We start from the raw sequence: 19,189 nt of genomic DNA, 5'->3' as shown, positions 1-19,189 counted from the left end.
GTATCTCCTTTTTTTTTTCAATGGAACCTACTTTTAAATGTAAAAATAACTCCTTTATCATTTCTATGGTATTCTACAAATATCAAACTTAGATTTTTTTTATTATTTTTTTAAGAATGGAGATATATGGGGTTATTATAGACAATACCATACAATTATTGGCAATAATAATCCTTCAAATGAGCATATATTTTTTTTTTCTAATTGCTCAAGTTGAAAAAACTTATTTGGATGAAATCATCAAAAGAATAAAAGAAAAAATGATACTTACAACTTGGAATTTTTCTCCTTTCTTTTTTTTGGTTTAAAATTGGTATTTGGTAAAATGAGAGGAAAAAAAGAATAAAAATAACCAAATGGGTTGTAATATTTGAGCCCAAAAAACAAAATGAGCTGTATCTCGGCCTGATAAGTTAGCCCAAGCCTGTTAAAAATTGTTCAGTCAGGTTGGGCTTAAAACGATGTCGTAATAATGCTGAATAACTAGCCAACTAAGTCCAACTGAAACGACATCGTGTCGAAACCTAAAATCGGGAAAGAGTGCTTGAAAATTGAAGATTACTCTGGAGTAACGGTTTCTTAGACAAAAGCCACTGAAAAATCTAGCAAAAAAAGCTTTACCATGAGCTTATGTTTTTGTTCTGTGATTCGTCCTTCGCCTTCAATTTACGAGTCCAATTTTCGACGGAATTTGAGCCTCAACCACTTAATCCCCCCTCTCAGTTTCTCTGTTTACGGCAATAACAGGAATTTTTTTGCGAGAGTTGTTCAACAAGGATTCGAAGTCGATAACATTTCTTTGCACAGCCCGATAATCGAGGCAGAGGAAGAAAAGGAAGTGGTTCATGAACTCGTTAATGGAGTCGTCGGCGTTGACTTGGAGGAAAATACACCGAAACCGGTAAGGGTTAGGAAGGCGAGAGAGGATGATGGTGACGGTGAAAGCTTTGAGGATAGATTCAAGTTACGAAACGGGAAGGAGGTAAAGTTTTTGGATTTATCAGTTCAAATTTTGGTGAATTTTTTTAATAATTAATTGTAAAATTTGAAGGTTTTTGAAGAGAAAGCCTATTTAGTGGGCTTGGAGCGTAAAGGCGAAACTTTGGATTCGTTTGGCATCGAGGAGTCGCTTAAAGAGCTGGCTCAGCTGGCCGACACTGCAGGGCTTATGGTCGTTGGTTCAACTTATCAAAAGTAAGAGTTTTATTTGTTTCGTAGCGAAATCAAATTTCTTTTTTTTTTTTTTTAATTTTCTAAGCTGACTTTGTTTTTGTTGTATTTTTTTGCTGTGCAGATTAGCTTCTCCCAACCCGAGGACATACATAGGATCAGGAAAAGTTGCAGAAATTAAGAGTGCAATTAGTGCTTTTGGGGTTGAGACTGTAATTTTTGATGATGAGCTCTCACCTGGGTAAGGCTTGTAATAAATTTCTTAGGCTGTGTTTGGTTGGTGCTTTTGCCTTTTTTTAGTTGTCCCTAAAGCAAAAGCGCGAACCTTAGTTTTCACCGTTTATGTAAGAATCTATCTTAGTATCTTGCTCAGAGTGTTTTTTTCAATGGGAAAAAATTCATATGGGATGTCAACTATTTGGACCTTATATGAAATTGATATGAAACCCTCATAATTTAACACGACGCCTTATCTGGTCTATTATCAAATTTCAGGCAATTGCGCAATTTGGAAAAGGCTTTTGGTGGGGATGTTAGAGTTTGTGATAGGACTGCTTTAATCCTGGATATCTTCAATCAGCGAGCAGCAACACATGAAGCAGCTTTACAGGCAAGTTCAGATTGTGCTTAATAATCCTTTTATGAATGAAAAGTGGGTGGTCATAGACATAGCTGATACTTGGATTGAAGTTGGTAAAATCTTTCTGTACTGAAGATAATTTAAAAAAAAAAAATCCATATATTTGTTACTCAAGTTATGGGGCTTTCTAGGTTGCATTGGCACAAAGGGAATACCAATTGCCACGTCTTACTAAAATGTGGACCCACCTTGAGCGTCAAGCTGGAGGCCAGGTGAAGGGTATGGGTGAGAAACAAATTGAAGTGGACAAGCGTATCTTACGTACTCAAGTGAGCAACAAATTTTCCTTTCCTGTTTCTTACAGATAAATTTCTACTGCTGTAGAAACTCAAACTTGTGCAGAGAATGAGATATCTATTTAGTGTCGTTTGGTGCCTTTCTCTAAGTATTTTAGACTCCAAAGATGTTCCCATGTCCTAATTCATGTGCTTTTCTAGATTGGAGTTCTCAAAAAAGAGCTTGAATCTGTCAGAAAACATCGAAAGCAATACAGAAACCATCGATTTTCTGTTCCTGTTCCTGTTGTATCTTTGGTAAGTAAAAAGCTTGGTTTTTTACTTTTAAATACAAGGACAATTTTCTTTTGTTGGTTATGTCACTGGACATGTAATCTACTTGAAAACATTATAGGTTGGGTACACGAATGCTGGCAAGAGTACACTTTTAAATCAATTGACCGGAGCTAATGTTCTTTCTGAGGACCGACTCTTTGCAACCCTTGATCCAACAACGAGAAGAGTTCAGGTCAGTAAAATAAGTTTGGAAACCTATTGCTACACCTTGCTTTCAAGCTAATCTGTTCTTTATGCAATTGAATGGTTAGAGAAGGAGATTAAATTAGAACAAAGTTGAACTGGCAATAGCTAGAAGTTTTCTCAATCTCAACACTTACCATTTCCATGAAGCATTCTTGATGCTTCTCTTCTCAATGAATGCTTTTGTGTTCTCAAATCTAGAGCAGAAGGCAACTTCATTTTGTTAGAAAAGAATTAAAAGCTTGAAAAAGTCATGTAGCATGATTTAGATCTAAGTATGTTAGTTCCATACATTTGTGTCCAAATACATGCTTCCTGAACCAAATCTGCTTATTGGTATCTGGGATTGAAATGAGTTTGTGCAGTTTTATTTATGATCGTCGTTGGTAACATGTGATAATTGTTTCTGTTGTGTACTGTCCAGATGAAAAATGGAAGTGAATTTCTTCTCACAGACACTGTTGGTTTCATCCAAAAGTTGCCAACAACCTTGGTAATGCTTTTCACATTTTGGAGAAGTGTATGGTAGGAGAAACTCCTTTGATGTGTTGTGTCAAAGAGAATGCCTGCTGATTTTGAACTACTTCAAATGCAATTAATTCTTTTTGAAAGATGTTTCCATTGAATCTTAATACCAAATTCTATATTGAGTGGATCATGTCAGCTCTTTTTAATGATTGCTTCATGTAGGTTGCTGCATTCAGAGCAACATTGGAGGAGATCTCAGAGTCTTCTCTTTTAGTGCATGTGGTGGACATCAGGTATAATATTCTCAAGGCATGGGCTATGTTTAGGCTTTTTTTTAACTAAAATTTATCAACTTACAATGCTTCCTGTGAACTTCAGTCATCCCCTAGCAGAGCAGCAGATAGATGCTGTGGAAAAAGTTCTTTCAGAACTAGATGTGTCTGCAATTACAAAGTTAATGGCCTGGAACAAGGTAATAGAGATATTCTCTGTCACTAAGTTATTAAGAAATAAGAATTGGAACATGCGAAAGAAACAATTTGAACTGTTTTCTTCATTGTATTTGTGATTTGTATAATTTGACTTTAACTTGATATATCCTCAATACATCTGCATGAAAAGTTATGTTTGTTTTTTTGCCTAACCCCATGTGGTGCCTGCAGTCTATTTTACCTCAGTATGCTCATACTATTTGTTTCTGAATAGATTTATTTTTCCCTTTTTTTTTTGTTTTAAAATTGATAAGTAACTTTTACAGGCAGTTTTTTACTTTTGGACATTCACTGCTAAAGTATTTATGGTGATTATCTCATGTGTTCGGTATTTTGTATCCTGCTTTATGAACCATGAATTGGAAAGGATTCAGTTTGCTTACTTTACACTTGCTTCGATGATTAATTATTGTAGGACTTATTAGTAATGTTGATGGTAGATATCTATATAACGATGTGCATTTTCCCAAATTTCCATTTCTTGCAACATGAACTGGGGTTTAACAATCTCTGAATGCTGCTCGTTATGGCAGGTCGATAGGGTTAGTGATCCGCAAAAAATCAAGTTGGAAGCAGAGAGAAGAGAAGATGTTGTTTGTATATCTGCTTTGACTGGTGAGGGCTTACAGGAATTCTGCAATGCTGTGCAGGAAAAGTTGAAGGTAATGAATTGATATCAAGATTTCAGTGTCCCTGATACATAAATGTAGTTGATTCTGTCAATTCCTGAATCTGGACTCTGGTTTACTTAGTGAGAAATGTTCTTTGGAATAGGATTCTATGGTTCAAGTGGAAGCCTTAGTTCCCTTTGACAAAGGGGAGCTTCTCAGTGCCATACATCAGTTTGGAATGGTGGAGAAAACTGTAAGTATTAGCCAAATTTAAACTAAACTAGTTTTCATTCATGCAAAGAGAATTATTGGTGCTTGTTGTTTATATCTTTCCCTCATTTTGCAGGAATATACTGACAATGGGACATTGGTCAAGGCATTTGTCCCTCTTCGTTTCGCAAGGCTGCTTACCCCAATGAGGCAGTTCTGTAAATCATAACTTCAACTTTCTCGAATATATCATGACCTTTTTAATACTTCGTGCCGGTAAATGATTCATCGACATGTATTAATTGACCAAAAAGCAATTAACTTAAACGAGTTTTTAAGGGGAAAAAAAATAGGGAGAGAGCAGTGATTGCTTAGTAAAGCATTGCCCAAAGACCAGTGTATATAGAGTACAAAGGTATGTATTTTTGTATCCTTGAAGATGCAACAGACCTTGACAGCCAAAAAATTCTACTACTTTTCCAGAAAACAATTTCAAATTTCTGTGTAAATTTGAGATGCCCGATTGCTAGCACTAAAACCACTAGAGTAATTAGATTGTTAATGAACCGTGAAACAGGCCTTGATTGTTCAATGTTTCTCGTTGAATTCATTGATACCGCCTACCAGGTCTCTTAGTTGATACACCTTTGCGATGTTTGTTTCTAGACGACTATCGGGTGTTGTGTTCAAATCTCATTTAAATTGAAAAGAGATTGGGTTTTGGAAAGGAGCAATTGATTTGATCCTAGCTATAAGCTATGAAGGCAAAAAACCGGAAGCATTGCCTCCGCTCAGCTTTTTGTCGCTTACAATTCGAGTGACAAAAAGAAGCGTCAAGACAAGTTGACGCGGTCGTGGCTATCTAAAGCAGGTATTTTTCTAGACTATTTGGTGAGGAGAGCAGTTGATTTTAATCGCTACAACGAATGTAAATCTATGGCCAACCAATGAATATGCATCAATAAGACTTATTTCAAATTATCAATGGCTTTCTCAAAAATTGCTTTGGTTTTCCTATTAACAGCTTTACTCTCAGCCACAGTCTCCCTGGCTTACCCTGGTTTGGGTTTTGGCCGGAGGGCCATTGGTGCGCCAGGTGGTTAATTTGGTGCACCCTCATGTGGCCTTTACCGGCAGTTCTATCAGTTTTCATGCCCTCAAGCTGAGGATATTGTTATGTCAGTGCTGGAGAAGGCCATTGCAAAAGAGCCTAGGATGGCTGCCTCCTTGCTAAGGCTTCATTTCCACGATTGTTTTGTGCAGGTTACTTGTTTTTCGACTCTTCATTTACGACTGCATATGCAAACAGAAATATTTGCTTGCAGAACCTAGTTTGATATGAGATAGAATCCATCATATACAGAGGAATGGACATTTAAATATATATATATATATATATATATATATGTGACTCGTAAATGTATTTCAAGTTTTCAGCTGCTATTTCTTCTTCCAGGTCTGCAATGCATCTGTATTGTTGGACAACAGTGCGACTATAGTTAGTGAAAAGAATTCATTACCAAACAGGAACTCCATTAGAGGATTTGAAGTGATTGATGAGATCAAAGCTAAGCTAGAAGAAGCATGTCCTCAAACAGTTTCTTGCGCTGACATACTTGCCATGGCTGCTCGTGGCTCCACTATATTGGTAAGCTTGCAACAAGCTCCAGGGTACTCAGAAGGCTGATTCAGCATTATTTTTGTTTTAGCACTGTTTTGCTAAGATTAGTGCCTATGTCGAAACAGAACGGTGGACCATTTTGGGAGCTTCCACTTGGAAGGAGGGACTCAAAGACGGCTAGCCTTAGCACCTCAAACAAGAATATCCCATCACCAAATTCTACTCTTCAGAACCTGATAACACTTTTCCAACGACAAGGTCTTGATGAAGTAGACCTCGTCGAACTATCAGGTCAATCATTTTCGACATTTTCAGATACAAAATCGTCTTACCTCAACGGCTTTATTCATTTGAATAAGTAACAATATTTCAGGAGGACATACCATTGGGGTAGCAAGGTGTGTGACATTCAAGCAGAGGCTATACAACCAAAATGGAAAAAACTTGCCAGACGAGACATTAGAAAAAACCTACTATTATGGCTTGAAATCAGTGTGTCCCAAGTCTGGTGGTGACAACAACATCTCACCTTTGGATTTTGGATCCCCAGTAAAATTTGACAACCTCTACTTCAAGCTTATCTTGTGGGGAAAAGGACTACTCAATTCGGATGAAGTGCTTTTGACGAGGAATGTTGGAAATACTATGGAATTGGTTAAAGCGTAGGCAGAGGATGAGAACCTCTTTATTGAACAATTTGCTAAATCAATGATTAAGATGGGGAGCATTAGTCCCCTAACTGGATTTAATGGGGAAGTTAGGAAGAATTGTCGCTTGGTTAACTAGGAAAGGAACTATGGTGTGATTATTTATGTTGGAGAGTTAATTAATTATGTCCTTTACAATTCTAAACCTTAAATTCTAAGCCCTTAAAAAAAAAACCAATGTATGATTTGTAATGTTTTAAGAATGAAACAAAGTTTATTTTTGTCACCCAGCAATCCATCTAATTGTAGGAGTAAGATTCATTTACTCATCCAATTTTTCTTGCGCATCTTTTTGGTAATTTTTCACTTCTAGAAAATTGAAAGAAAACTGGACAATAAAAAGGCCCAAAGCCCAAATGTAAAGCCTGAAAATTTTCACTTGGAGCCAGCCGAGCGGGGCTCGTCGTTTTCAACGTCTTCGTCAGCCAGTGAAGCAAATTTACATACAGTTATAGATCGAACGCGGTAGCGAATTGGCGAAGCTAGCAATATTAGAGAGAATGGGAAAGCAATCAAGCGCATCGGTTACGACCCAGCCAAGAAAGAGATGGCCCTTGACGATTCTATTACTCCTCACTCTGTCAACAGCCATGGCCTTCCTCATCAGATCCACCTTCGATTCTTGCACCACCAGTTCTAGGAACAATGTGGGTCATTACATCCAAGAAAGGAAAAAAGAAAAAGAAGAACAATGGAGCATCGACAATCAAGTTAACCGCAATGATCAAGCACCGAGTCCGAATCCTCTCGATTTCATGAAATCAAAACTCGTTCTTTTAGTCTCTCACGAACTTACACTTTCCGGTGGACCGTTACTGTTAATGGAACTGGCATTTCTGTTAAGAGAAGTTGGCGTCCAGGTTGTCTGGGTAACTAACCAGAAACCAAACCAACCTGATGACGTCATGTACAGTTTGGAACATAAGATGTTGGATCGAGGAGTTCAGGTAGTTTTTTATTTTGGGTTTCTTTAGTTTTCTTCTTTTCTTTAATGCAATTGCTGTTCTATGTTCTAATTGTTGGGTTTTTACTACTCTTGTCAGGTTTTCTCTGCCAAAGGTCAAGAAGCTGTAAATACTGCTCTTAAGGCTGATTTGGTAATTTTGAATACTGCAGTTGCTGGAAAGTGGTTGGATGCTGTTCTTAAAGACGATGTTGCTTATGTTCTTCCAAAAGTTCTGTGGTGGATTCATGAAATGCGAGGACATTATTTCAAACTAGAGTATGTTGAGCACCTCCCGTCTGTTGCAGGTGCCATGATTGATTCACATACCACGGCATATTACTGGAAAAACAGGACCCACGACCGATTAGGGTACTGCTTTTTATATCTATAAGTTTTCGGGTTTTATTGTATGCAAATGCTAATATATATGAAGATCGATTGCTTGGCTTAGCTAGACTTAAAATGCTGGTGGGTTTTATATCATATATAATTGTAGGATTTACGTACACTTTTTGATTCTATTGTTAAAATCTCTGTTTCACTTTATTTTTTACTGTTTTTGGTTGTGTGTCCTAATTTTACAATTTTCTTTACAGGATTAAAATGCCTGAAACATATGTTGTGCACTTAGGAAATAGTGAGGAACTAATGGAAGTGGCTGAAAATCGTGTTGCCAAAAGGGTTCTTCGTGAGCATGTTCGTGAATCTCTTGGAGTGCGAAATGAAGATCTGGTCTTTGCTCTTATAAATAGTATGTGCTCCTTGAATGCATAATGAATAAAAGACATGCTATAGTGATTCGATGGTGGATAGCTAGTGAATGTGTCTGATCTGAATCCAAGTTGATATCCTAGTTGTGGTTCAAAGTGGTAATTGTTGCCTGTCTGAGAATTGGTTGTGTGGATGATTTTAATATCTGATGCTCTTCTTCCCACATAGAACTGGTAGCAACTTTGGCCCGTGAGTCCACAGCCTATTAATTATTCCATCATTCAGTTTGCATCATAGGTCTAGGAATTTAATAATTCACAATGAGGTTCTTCACAGACATTCTAGCATGAATAAGACTATTCTTGATATGATTAGAGGATATCCCATGGTTAGTTGCTGTTTATGTTTTAAAGTCTCTGGTCAATTGCCAGTTTCTTCCTCCTTCAATCACCTGTTGCTTTTGTTTGTATTCTTCCACAAAGCTCTACAATTCAATCATTGCAGAATGTTGCCTGTTGCCATTATAGTAATGTTCCTCTGTTATGCTTCAATACTGATTGAGCATCTTCTGAGCGCCAAGCACTGTACTGTTGCAGGTGTTTCCCGTGGAAAGGGTCAGGATCTATTTCTTCGTTCATTTCATGAAAGTTTGCAGATGATCCAGGAGAGAAAACTACAGCTGCCATCAATTCATGCAGTGATAGTAGGAAGTGACATGAGTGCTCAGACAAAGTTTGAAACAGAACTGCGTAACTTTGTCTCGGAGAAGAATATTCAGGATCGAGTGCACTTTGTTAATAAAACCCTGACTGTAGCTCCCTATCTGGCATCTATTGATGTTCTCGTTCAAAATTCTCAGGTATTCTCTGAATAACTATGTTGTTTATTTGTGTACAAGCAGTACTAATTGTTGCACCATTAAATCATGTTATGTAATATAGCTTTTGGTTGTTTTCCCATTTCATGAAATCTCTATCAATTCTGTCTTGCTTTTGCTTTACTGCCAAAGCTTACAAGTTGTCATCACATTTAGGCCCGGGGAGAGTGTTTTGGAAGGATAACAATAGAAGCTATGGCCTTTCAGCTCCCTGTACTGGTATGCGTTGTATTATTTAGTAGAAATTCTTTTTCTCAATCTACTATTTTTCACTGAGCAATGTATTCAATTTTTTCAATGGTTGACTATTATATTATTTAGGGCACTGCAGCCGGTGGCACCATGGAGATAGTGGTGAATGGGACAACAGGCTTGTTGCATCCGGTTGGCAAAGAAGGCGTGACACCCCTCGCCAAAAACATTTTGCAACTGGCTGCAAATGCAGAGAAGAGGCTGACGATGGGGAAGAAAGGGTATGAAAGGGTAAAAGAAAGGTTTTTAGAGCATCACATGTCTGAGAGAATTGCTTTGGTTCTAAAGGAAGTGCTGCAAAAAGCAAAGCGCCACTCTCATTCTTAAAATTTGCAGTAGTTTCGGTGCCTTTACCATTATCCAGTAGAAAAATTTGTCATATGCTGTTTTTGCCAGGCATCTGATGACTAAACTTCATTTTAAAATCAATTTGTATATCATGTAGCCGAAAAAGTGTTGTAGATATTCATGTTATAGTGCCATTTTTCATTCTTTTTTACTTCTAAATTTGTAATTTGGACTCTTGTGAGGAAAAATTAGATTATTCTTTTTCAAAATTAAAAAAAAAAATTCTTGTGGTCCTTAAGTGGGTCCAAATTTCCAAATCAAATGTTATCAATGGTTGATGTGTCAATAATCTTTTTCTTTTTGTTTCCTGGAATGGGGAGAAAATTTAATGTGGACCGTTAATATTAGGCTAAAATCTAGTTTTTTTATTTTTTTTATTTTATAACGCATTTATTATAGATATTTTGAAGTTTTGTTTTACAGTATAATTGTTTTTCTGGTTTAGTTTAAATGCATCCCTTGATGCATAAACTCTTGTTATAATTAATGATAATTGAGTTAATGCCATAAATAATTTTTAAATTATAATAAAATTTTTAATATGATATATGATTTTAAAAAATTTTTATTTGAATTATGAATTTATTATATAATATGATTCTCATCTTTAATATGATCAATTTCAAAAAATAATCAATGATGAATTAATAATTTTTCAAACATTATATTAATTAATAATTAATATTTTATATATTATATTAAAATTTTTTTAATTTAAATATTAAATTTAATATTTTATTATAATTTAAGAATAATTAGTATCTTTGACCGATAATTAATTAGTGTAGTTTTTCTTTTTCCTTTTGGGTGCAGATAATTTTTTTTTTTACTTTTTTATTATAAAAGGAAGAAGGAATATTTAGCACAGTCGGCTTTAAAATTGGTATACTCGCGGAGATCACAAGTGGTCCCAGCTCGCACAACCCCTCACTCAAGAAACCTCGGAAGAGCCCAAAGGTAAAGCTGTGTTCAAACTCAAACCATTTCGATCTCTGATCAGAGATTGTGACAATGAGTGAAGGAGAAGACGCCGTACGACGCCGTAATGCGATTGCGGAGTACCGCAAGAAACTCTTTCAACACAAAGATTATGAATCCAGGGTTCGAACAGGTCTCCTCCCATCCTCTAACTCTAATCTGCGACCACTTTCTCCTTTCCTCGACCTGATTTTAATTTTAAATTTGAATTATTGTTTCGCCGTTTGCCGATTTTTAGGGTTTGCTTTTCCGTCGGTTCTATCTACTGCTTTGTTTTGCTTTAAGTGATTTACAAATATGCTGCTTTGATTGCTCGACTAGGTTAAAATTGGGGAGAAAAGCTTTAAGCTTTGGTTGCTGGGGTTGTTTATTATTTCGATTTCAATTGGAATTATGCTTTTTAGTGTCTTCGACTTGGTCTGGTAATTGGCTTTTGTTTTTACTTTTGTTGATGATGGAATTAAATTTTTGGGCATTTGAGAAAATAAAAAAGGAAGAAGAAACAAAATAAAAGAATGTATGTGGCTTTGGCTATCATATTGTGAAGTAGTTGTTCACATCTTTATGTTTCTGATTATTGTAGCGCATATGTAAGATGGTTTTTGACATGTAGTTATACTCATGGATGCTCAGGTAAGGAGAATCTGAGAGCTGCTAAGAAGGAATTCAATAAAACAGAAGATGATTTGAAGTCTCTTCAGAGTGTCGGACAGATTATTGGAGAAGTTCTCAGGCCTCTTGATAATGAACGCTGTAAGTCTGTAACTACTCCTTCTCCGCCCTTGTTTTAATGTCGATGTTTGTACATTAGTCCAAGTGGCTTAACATCTTCCATACTTGCATTACAAGCTTTACACTTCATTTATTTGTTCTTTTTACACATTGTGTGGCATCTGAGTAGTTGTACTTGAATTTTAAGTTATTTGTTGATTCCTTTTTATTGGGAACTGATAATAACTATAAAATTGAATGTCTATATGATGTTTCAGTGATTGTTAAAGCAAGCAGTGGTCCTCGCTATGTGGTTGGTTGCCGTAGCAAAGTTGATAAGGAGAAACTGACTTCAGGAACTAGAGTGGTTCTTGATATGACGACACTTACAATCATGCGGGCTCTTCCACGTGAAGTAAGTTATTATAATCCAAATTAGTTCAGCTGTATTTATTATATAGAAGCAAGTTTTTGCTGATGTCTGATATCATGGTACAATTTTGGATGATAGGTTGATCCAGTTGTTTACAGCATGTTGCATGAAGATCCTGGTAATGTTAGCTACTCTGCTGTTGGTGGTTTATCTGATCAAATTCGAGAACTGAGGGAATCTATTGAGCTCCCTCTCATGAATCCTGAGCTTTTTCTTAGAGTTGGGATTAAACCTCCCAAGGTGATTATTCCTTCCTTGCCTCCCCCACCCCTTCTGTGTCTTCCCGAGTTTCAAAGGGTGTGCTTGCATGTATCGTTGATGGGTGAAGCATGCTCTGGTAGGGTGATGTTTGGTTGAAAATGATCTGAACTTTCTCGTCTTCATTGCAGGGTGTCCTCCTTTATGGCCCTCCTGGTACAGGCAAGACATTGTTAGCCAGAGCAATAGCAAGTAATATTGATGCTAACTTCTTAAAGGTCAGTCTTTTACCCCATGTGCCTTACCTTTGTGGTTTTCTGTGTCCTGTTATCTTGTCCTTGAATGAATGAATGCATTTTACCTTCTGCTTATCATTATCAGGTTGTGTCGAGTGCAATAATTGACAAATACATTGGAGAAAGTGCAAGGCTGATAAGAGAAATGTTCGGATATGCACGGGATCACCAAGTGAGAGCCTCTAGTTATGAATGTTTTCTTTTTGTGTTTCTTTATATCCTTTAATATCATTCTTATGTTTGTTTCTTTTTATTCAGCCATGCATCATCTTTATGGATGAGATTGATGCCATCGGTGGACGCCGTTTCAGTGAGGGGACAAGTGCTGACCGTGAAATACAGAGAACACTTATGGAGTTACTTAATCAGCTTGATGGATTTGATCAGCTTGGGAAGGTACATTATTTTGTTCATGTACATGGTTCAAGATTATGATTTAAAGCAAACATTCTTGCACTTTCAATTGCATCCTTACAGGCCATAGTTTTTGTTATTTATGTTTCCTTAATAGTTTTCCTCACAACGCTGGTGAAGAGTGGGGTATTCTGGGAGCTTGTTTACTCTGATTGTAATCTTCTAAATGCCTTCAAATGCTGCTTTATTGAGTTAGGTTCCCATTCCACTTGACTACTGCAGCATCATAACCTCTCTTTGGTATGGTCCCTCAAAAAAAGGCCAACCTGTTAATATCATGAAGTGCATGACTGGTGGCTTTAACTATATGTATTTTAATTTATTGCATTTCCATGGTCTGGAACTCAAATTTCTCTCAATCCAGATTGCTGCCCAGTACAGGATTTGCTTTTACTTTCTCCTAAGTTTGTAAAGATCATTATCAAGTAAAATTGTTTCATGTAGGTTAAAATGATCATGGCTACAAACCGACCTGATGTTCTTGACCCTGCACTTCTTCGTCCTGGGCGGTTAGACAGAAAGATAGAGATTCCATTGCCAAATGAGCAATCAAGAATGGAAATCCTGAAGATTCATGCTGCCGGCATAGCCAAGCATGGTGAAATTGACTATGAAGCTGTTGTTAAACTTGCTGAGGTTAGTTGAAGGTGGCTTATTTCTGTATCATCCCTGTAATCCTCATTACTAATACAGTTTTTTGTCTCCATTGCTTTAGGGCTTTAATGGTGCTGATCTACGAAATGTTTGTACTGAGGCTGGAATGTCAGCAATTCGTGCAGAACGTGATTATGTCATTCACGAAGATTTCATGAAGGTAGAATCTTGAAACTTGAAAGACTGTCTTTTTTATCCGACTTATGTGCATGAGAACTTTCGGGAATGATGAATTTTCTATTATTTTCCCATAATTATTGGGAAAAACAAAGTTGGACAACTTATCCTTGTCTACTTGGCATACCATGTGGCATTTTTGAAACTTCAATTGCCACCCAATTTAGCTCTCCAATTCACCTTGTACCTTCTATCTTTAATTTACTTACACATGAGATAATTAAACAAAATTAGGTGAATATTTAAATTTAATCACTTGGTATCAAGCAAAATTTACCAATTACCATAATTAATTAAGTACCACAATAATTTATTAAAAATAGATTTATCAACTACCCGTGATGATGTGCTCACTTTGGTGAATTTCAGGCAGTAAGAAAATTGAATGAAGCCAAGAAACTGGAATCTAGTGCACACTACAGTGCTGATTTTGGGAAAGACTAGAGCTTTTCTGTTCTTCATGAAGCCAAGGGAACTGGGCAGTGCAGTATATCCTCGATGTTGCTAATTTGCTGAAGTCAAATGCTTGCTTTATTCATCAACGTGTTCAAGAAATCCGGAATGATGTATTTTAAATATTACAGCTCTCATGGCCAAAGGGTTGCACGCAATGTTGGCAAAATTACAGCTGGTACCCTCGAGTCAATTGTATTACGGAGCCTTTGCATGTTATAGGAAATTGAATTATTTCACTAGGGATTATATTATAATTTTTGGATTTAGTTTGGATGTTATATTTCTATTTCATTTCAAAATTTCAACCACCACCAGTGGCTCTTTATTTCGATGGTATTGTAGGTGTCACTTGTCTCTCTACTTTGATAAGAGAGTTAAGATGATCTGATAGCTGGCTTTCCCATCTCCATTGATCGATTCGATCGATGGTATGAAGGGTGAACTAGTCGGTGGGACACCGAGGATGGCTGAATTGGTTAATCGTGCTTCCCTCAAGAGCTGCATTGAATGGGGTTGGCTGTCAACTTATGGTGCTCATTCAATCTACGTGTAGTTGAGGCCATTGTTTCAAGTTGTTAAAATTCACATTTATGGAGATTTTCCTCTCCGTTTTAAATCTGGCCGGAAAAGTGGGAATTAACTTCTTGTGTGCCACTGGCTACTGGGTACACAATGGATTTTTTTCCCCTTTTCATGCTAATAGATAGGTAAAGGAAACAAACTATTTATTGGTAAACCTATGTTTTTTCAACAGTACAAACAAGATAAAATGTCGCTGATCACTAACATAATTCTTAATAATGGGATTTTAAAAGTTATATTTATTACACATCAAGGTGCGCATATTTATGCAGCATATTCAACACAATCATTTATCATTGGCCAAAAAAAATAAAAGCACACAATCATTTACCATTCCATTCCATCCTAGTAAAACTGGCTTTGTCCAATTTTCCTGTATGCAGGTTGGTCTAGAAATCACCTACTTCCTTTTAGTAAGCTTGTATTTCACCATCTTTACAATCTTGTAGAACCAGAAAGCACTGACCAACTGCATACCCAAGGCCATTGCCTGAGTAACACAGAGATAGGGGTGGTCAGTTAATTCATACTTATTGATTGATTGAATTAGTAAGAAGTTGTTAAGTCACAATTAATACCTTGATTAGAATTGGATTGTCAGCAGTTAGAGTCACGAAAGTGAGATAGGGTCCACCCACCATTCTTGCTACCGAGAATATCACACCAAATGTGATCTGCTCAAAACCCATCAACCAGTTGAACAATTTAATATTATTTAAAAACCTGAAAAGACAGCTCTCTGTACAACTAAATGTTAATGAATAAAAAATTATTGCCATTCACGTTAGATCCGTATGCTGATCTAAAGCCAAAAAGGAAAACAAATTGAGTCTGAAGAGTTTGGAAACTGACATCGGCTGCCATGTTGAGGTCGGTGTCCTTGTAACCGACTTCTTTAAGGAGTTCCCTGGCATGAAGGAAAGGACTTGAGATCTCTGTTAAGAATACTGCAGCAACCTGCTCTGATACACACTGCAAAAAACTGACGCATGTGATTGGTTTTGCTGGAGAATCACGTCGAAAACATGGATGGATTGACAGGGATTAGTCCTCTAGTATTATTTACGAACTTAGGATTTTGATTTCATCAAATGAACTTGGAAAAGAAAAAAGTTAAGGAAATCGAGGAACACCCAGAAAAGTTTTCAGACAAAGAAACACAAACACCAAATATAAAGATGAACACCTTTTGATAGGCAAGGCCTGCTCCAAGACCAACGATGCTGACCAAGTGGTGAATTGTGTTGTCAAGACTGAATCGCTCGTCAAAGAGACAGCATATCAGGTCATATATAAGATAAGCAACGGTAACAGCCAAAGTTTGCCTCTGCTCGAAACTCAGAACCAATTCCATCATTTTATAAGCTCTGATAAATAGAATAAGAATTCAAAATGATCTTTCAAAGACAAGATATCAAGAACCTGCTTGTACATACCTGCTTAGGAGAAGAGTCTGAAGCCAAAGGACAAATTGGGCAACTCCAATCTTCAACAGAGAGCGAGGCTAATATTACAGCCATAACTGCATGGATTGTAGAAACAATGCGGTTGCAGAATTTAAAGGAGCGTTTGGAGAAAATTTTTCTGATTAATAGAAAAGCTGTCGTCCATGAGATTACTCCCAATGCAATCAAATTGACAACATCGTCTCCCATGTTATAAACCTTTTCTTTTGCTCCAAACTGAAACTACCCCCAACAAGTTCAGACAAAAAGCCTTCAAAACCTGGACAAGATTTCTGCTTAAAAAATATAGCTTTTTGAAGTAAATAAAGAACCTAACGGCTAACACCCCCAAGGAGATGCAAATTGACTTTGGCCTCTTCCTGATACATTACATGTTGAAAACAAAAAGGGAAACTTTAGTTTATAGCTTTAATTTTCCAGCAGATGACAACGATATGACCACAAACAATGACCAACGTTGTAAAAGCTATCACCACGCACCCTTCCAGATTAACATTTACTGTAGGTTAGGTTGGTGGCCCAAGTCTCTTTAATTGATTTATAGCTTTTGGATTTAAGGTTTTTCGTTTCAAGACCATGGGATTAATTATTTGTTTTACATAGTAATGTCAACTAATAGAATAGAATGATAGACTTATTATTTATATGGTAATGTTATATATTGATGTGTATTAGCTAGGAAGAAAGTATGAAAAAAAATAGTTAAATTTTTTATTAAATTACACTTCTTAAAATCAATAATTAATCTTTTATTATAAAGTCTAACTTATTTTTACCATAATTATCACTACATAAATCATGCTTTAATACAATTAATAATATTTCAGTTATAAATCTTGCAACATTCAACTTGGTCTAGCCAATTGCAAGCCTTGCATTGCTTAGGATATCATTATTACGATGTTTTACATTGTACTTGATATATTATTAATGACATTAAAGCATTTTTTTTTTATCAAAGCTTAAAAAAAAAAAAAAAACCCATATTTTTTTTTTAACGGCGAGCCAATTTTTAATGGAGAGAATTTTGGAACTGGTCGAAGTACCAAATGGTGCGATTTCTGAAGTCTCAACAAATTATGTATGAGAGGGCCATCGTTTTCATTTTTTGCTGCTAACTAAATATAATAAATGTGTTAGTTGGCACTTGCCATGATCTTATATATTATAACAACTACAATAATTTTAGAAGAGGTTTATGCTTATGTATTAAAAGTGTGGAATTTCTGTTAACTTGGAAAAAAAATAAATAATTAGCACTTTAATTTTTCATGTTGATCCGAATGAATCATTATTTTTATATAAAAAAAAAAATTCTTAATCATTAGATAAGAGAATAACAAGTTATAAATTCTATTTTCGATAAGACATTATTTCTATTACTATAAAATTTATAAATAAAATAATTAATTGTGAGATTACCATTATCCTTTTTAGTGAAGAAAGTTGTATAAATTTGTTAAGATTTGCTCTTATTTTTCTCGACAATTAAATTGAAATTTAGTAATTTTTAACCTAAAATGTAAACCATATTAAATTAAAGCTTCACCAACATCATATCCCATTTCCTATTGAAGCTAACAAAATAACTAAAGCAAATTGCCTAGTTTTACTGGAAAAACATACTATTAGTATAAATTAATGCTTACAAAAACATTTTAGTCTTGGTCTTAACTCTTATGGATATCTGGTCATAATGTGGTAACAAGTTTCGTGAAGATTTATCTAAAGAAATATTAATGGACTGTCAACTTTTTAAAAAATAAATATGCTCTCCTCTTGTTGGAGTAATATTGTAATATATTGAATCAATAATAACATAATTTTGTTGATAAAATATTAAATTTTTATAAAAAAAATATTATAATATTGTAATAGATTATCGTCTAGATGTATAATTAATATCCTTGTGTTGGTTTGAGATTCCATCGTTTCATTTGTATCTGCGTTGCGTTTTCGGTGCTCGTCCAATAGCCTAAGGCCGGACGATTCATGGACGTGTTCAAGGAGCTGAGCCCATTAATGGAAGCCAGCGCAAAGCACTCGATCTGTTGTGATTTTCTGGCTCCTGTTTAATTGCTTGGGCCCACCTTAATATTGGAAAGGCTTTGAGCCCATTAATGGATGCTCGCCCAAGCGTACTTTAGTTTGTCTATACTCTATAGTAATCTTTTTGGGCAATAACTTGAGCCCACATAACTTACAGGGAAGTTGTTGAGCATTGCTTTTGCATTTTTTTTATGTCAATTTCTGTAGGCTCAATCTGTTTTGCAGTGATGGACGGGCGCAAGCATCCACCGCTAACAAGAAAAAGATTTAGTTGGAAATTTTTAGATGAATTTTGTGAATTTTTTTATTTAAATTAATTAAATTAAAAATGAAAAGATATTTTTATATAAATCACGGATATAGAATTTTTATAAAATTTAATATTCTTTTAGATGCACATTTTTAATAAAAATTCAACAATATTTTTATATTTAAATAAGTATATAAAAAATTTAAATTATAATATAATTTTTAATAATTCTTTTACGTGTTATTAATTTTCACATTTATTGATCTGAAATTTTTATTAAATTATATTTTTAAAAAAATTCACAAATTTCACTTAAAATTTTTAAATTTTCTTATTGCGTCCTCTCTGTACCGCATCTTCGCGTTCGAGATTTTCAAAGGATGAATCCAGTGGAACTCCATTATTCATGGAAACCTCTCGAGGCTGACGTCCATCGCTACACCATTAGCTAATTGCTCTTTCTCTGGCAAGATTAATACTTTTCTTTCACCGTCATAGGAGATATAACTTCGATCGTCTGAGTTATCCCAAAGCTGAATCCTATAATGTGTTGTGTCTGAAACAAAATTAAGAAATGGAATTAACAGATAATAAAAAATATGAATATGGATGAAAATTTTAATGGGTTTAAGAAGTTGGCTTTCTTACTGCTATATAGTAATCTCTCAATGAAACGCCATTAATGAACCACGTTACAGCAAAGAGAATAAAATGGAGA

The 19,189-nt window shown here is 35.6% G+C and overlaps 4 protein-coding genes and 1 pseudogene across 6 annotated transcripts; 4 read left to right on the top strand and 1 right to left on the bottom strand.

The window, feature by feature from the left end:
* The first annotated feature begins 581 nt into the window (after positions 1-581).
* LOC111312752 (GTP-binding protein, HflX) lies at positions 582-4,854 on the top strand. The gene is made up of 13 exons (XM_022913329.2): positions 582-982; positions 1,052-1,194; positions 1,295-1,411; positions 1,666-1,780; positions 1,942-2,079; positions 2,248-2,343; positions 2,441-2,554; positions 2,990-3,058; positions 3,256-3,326; positions 3,412-3,505; positions 4,058-4,186; positions 4,299-4,388; positions 4,482-4,854. Exons 1-13 carry the CDS (start codon positions 623-625, stop codon positions 4,572-4,574), a joined length of 1,629 nt encoding a protein of 542 aa, XP_022769064.2. The 5' UTR covers positions 582-622; the 3' UTR covers positions 4,575-4,854.
* A 336-nt stretch (positions 4,855-5,190) lies between these two features.
* Positions 5,191-6,899, top strand: LOC111312754 (peroxidase 9-like; annotated as a pseudogene). Its single transcript, XR_016346661.1, has 4 exons — positions 5,191-5,608; positions 5,802-5,993; positions 6,092-6,257; positions 6,340-6,899. The product of XR_016346661.1 is annotated as a peroxidase 9-like (transcript).
* Positions 6,900-7,073: 174 nt separating this feature from the next.
* On the top strand, positions 7,074-9,958 carry LOC111312753 (uncharacterized). Of its 2 annotated transcripts, none has more exons than XM_022913331.2 (6): positions 7,074-7,620; positions 7,717-7,988; positions 8,216-8,370; positions 8,927-9,189; positions 9,364-9,426; positions 9,529-9,958. In XM_022913331.2, exons 1-6 carry the CDS (start codon positions 7,174-7,176, stop codon positions 9,784-9,786), a joined length of 1,458 nt encoding a protein of 485 aa, XP_022769066.2. In that variant the 5' UTR covers positions 7,074-7,173; the 3' UTR covers positions 9,787-9,958. The 2 variants fall into 2 exon arrangements, with proteins under 2 accessions (XP_022769066.2, XP_022769067.2); XM_022913332.2 differs by having other exon boundaries at positions 7,086-7,620; positions 9,539-9,958.
* A 719-nt stretch (positions 9,959-10,677) lies between these two features.
* Positions 10,678-14,432, top strand: LOC111312751 (26S proteasome regulatory subunit S10B homolog B-like). The gene is made up of 10 exons (XM_022913328.2): positions 10,678-10,918; positions 11,419-11,538; positions 11,775-11,911; positions 12,008-12,169; positions 12,319-12,405; positions 12,509-12,595; positions 12,682-12,819; positions 13,282-13,473; positions 13,553-13,651; positions 14,038-14,432. Exons 1-10 carry the CDS (start codon positions 10,819-10,821, stop codon positions 14,110-14,112), a joined length of 1,197 nt encoding a protein of 398 aa, XP_022769063.1. The 5' UTR covers positions 10,678-10,818; the 3' UTR covers positions 14,113-14,432.
* Positions 14,433-14,979: 547 nt separating this feature from the next.
* Positions 14,980-16,498, bottom strand: LOC111312750 (uncharacterized). Its single transcript, XM_022913327.2, has 5 exons — positions 16,143-16,498; positions 15,893-16,033; positions 15,559-15,678; positions 15,285-15,380; positions 14,980-15,196 (listed from the first exon to the last, which is right to left on the bottom strand). The coding sequence occupies exons 1-5, from the start codon at positions 16,359-16,361 to the stop codon at positions 15,107-15,109; spliced, it is 666 nt and encodes a 221-aa protein (XP_022769062.1). The 5' UTR covers positions 16,362-16,498; the 3' UTR covers positions 14,980-15,106.
* Between the last annotated feature and the right edge of the window lie 2,691 nt (positions 16,499-19,189).

The sequence above is a fragment of the Durio zibethinus genome, chromosome 1 (genome assembly GCF_047325235.1).
Source record: "Durio zibethinus cultivar Kanyao isolate XHJ-2024 chromosome 1, ASM4732523v1, whole genome shotgun sequence".
Classification (NCBI taxonomy): Eukaryota; Viridiplantae; Streptophyta; class Magnoliopsida; order Malvales; family Malvaceae; genus Durio; species Durio zibethinus.
This window is presented reverse-complemented; position numbering and strand designations above follow the sequence as displayed.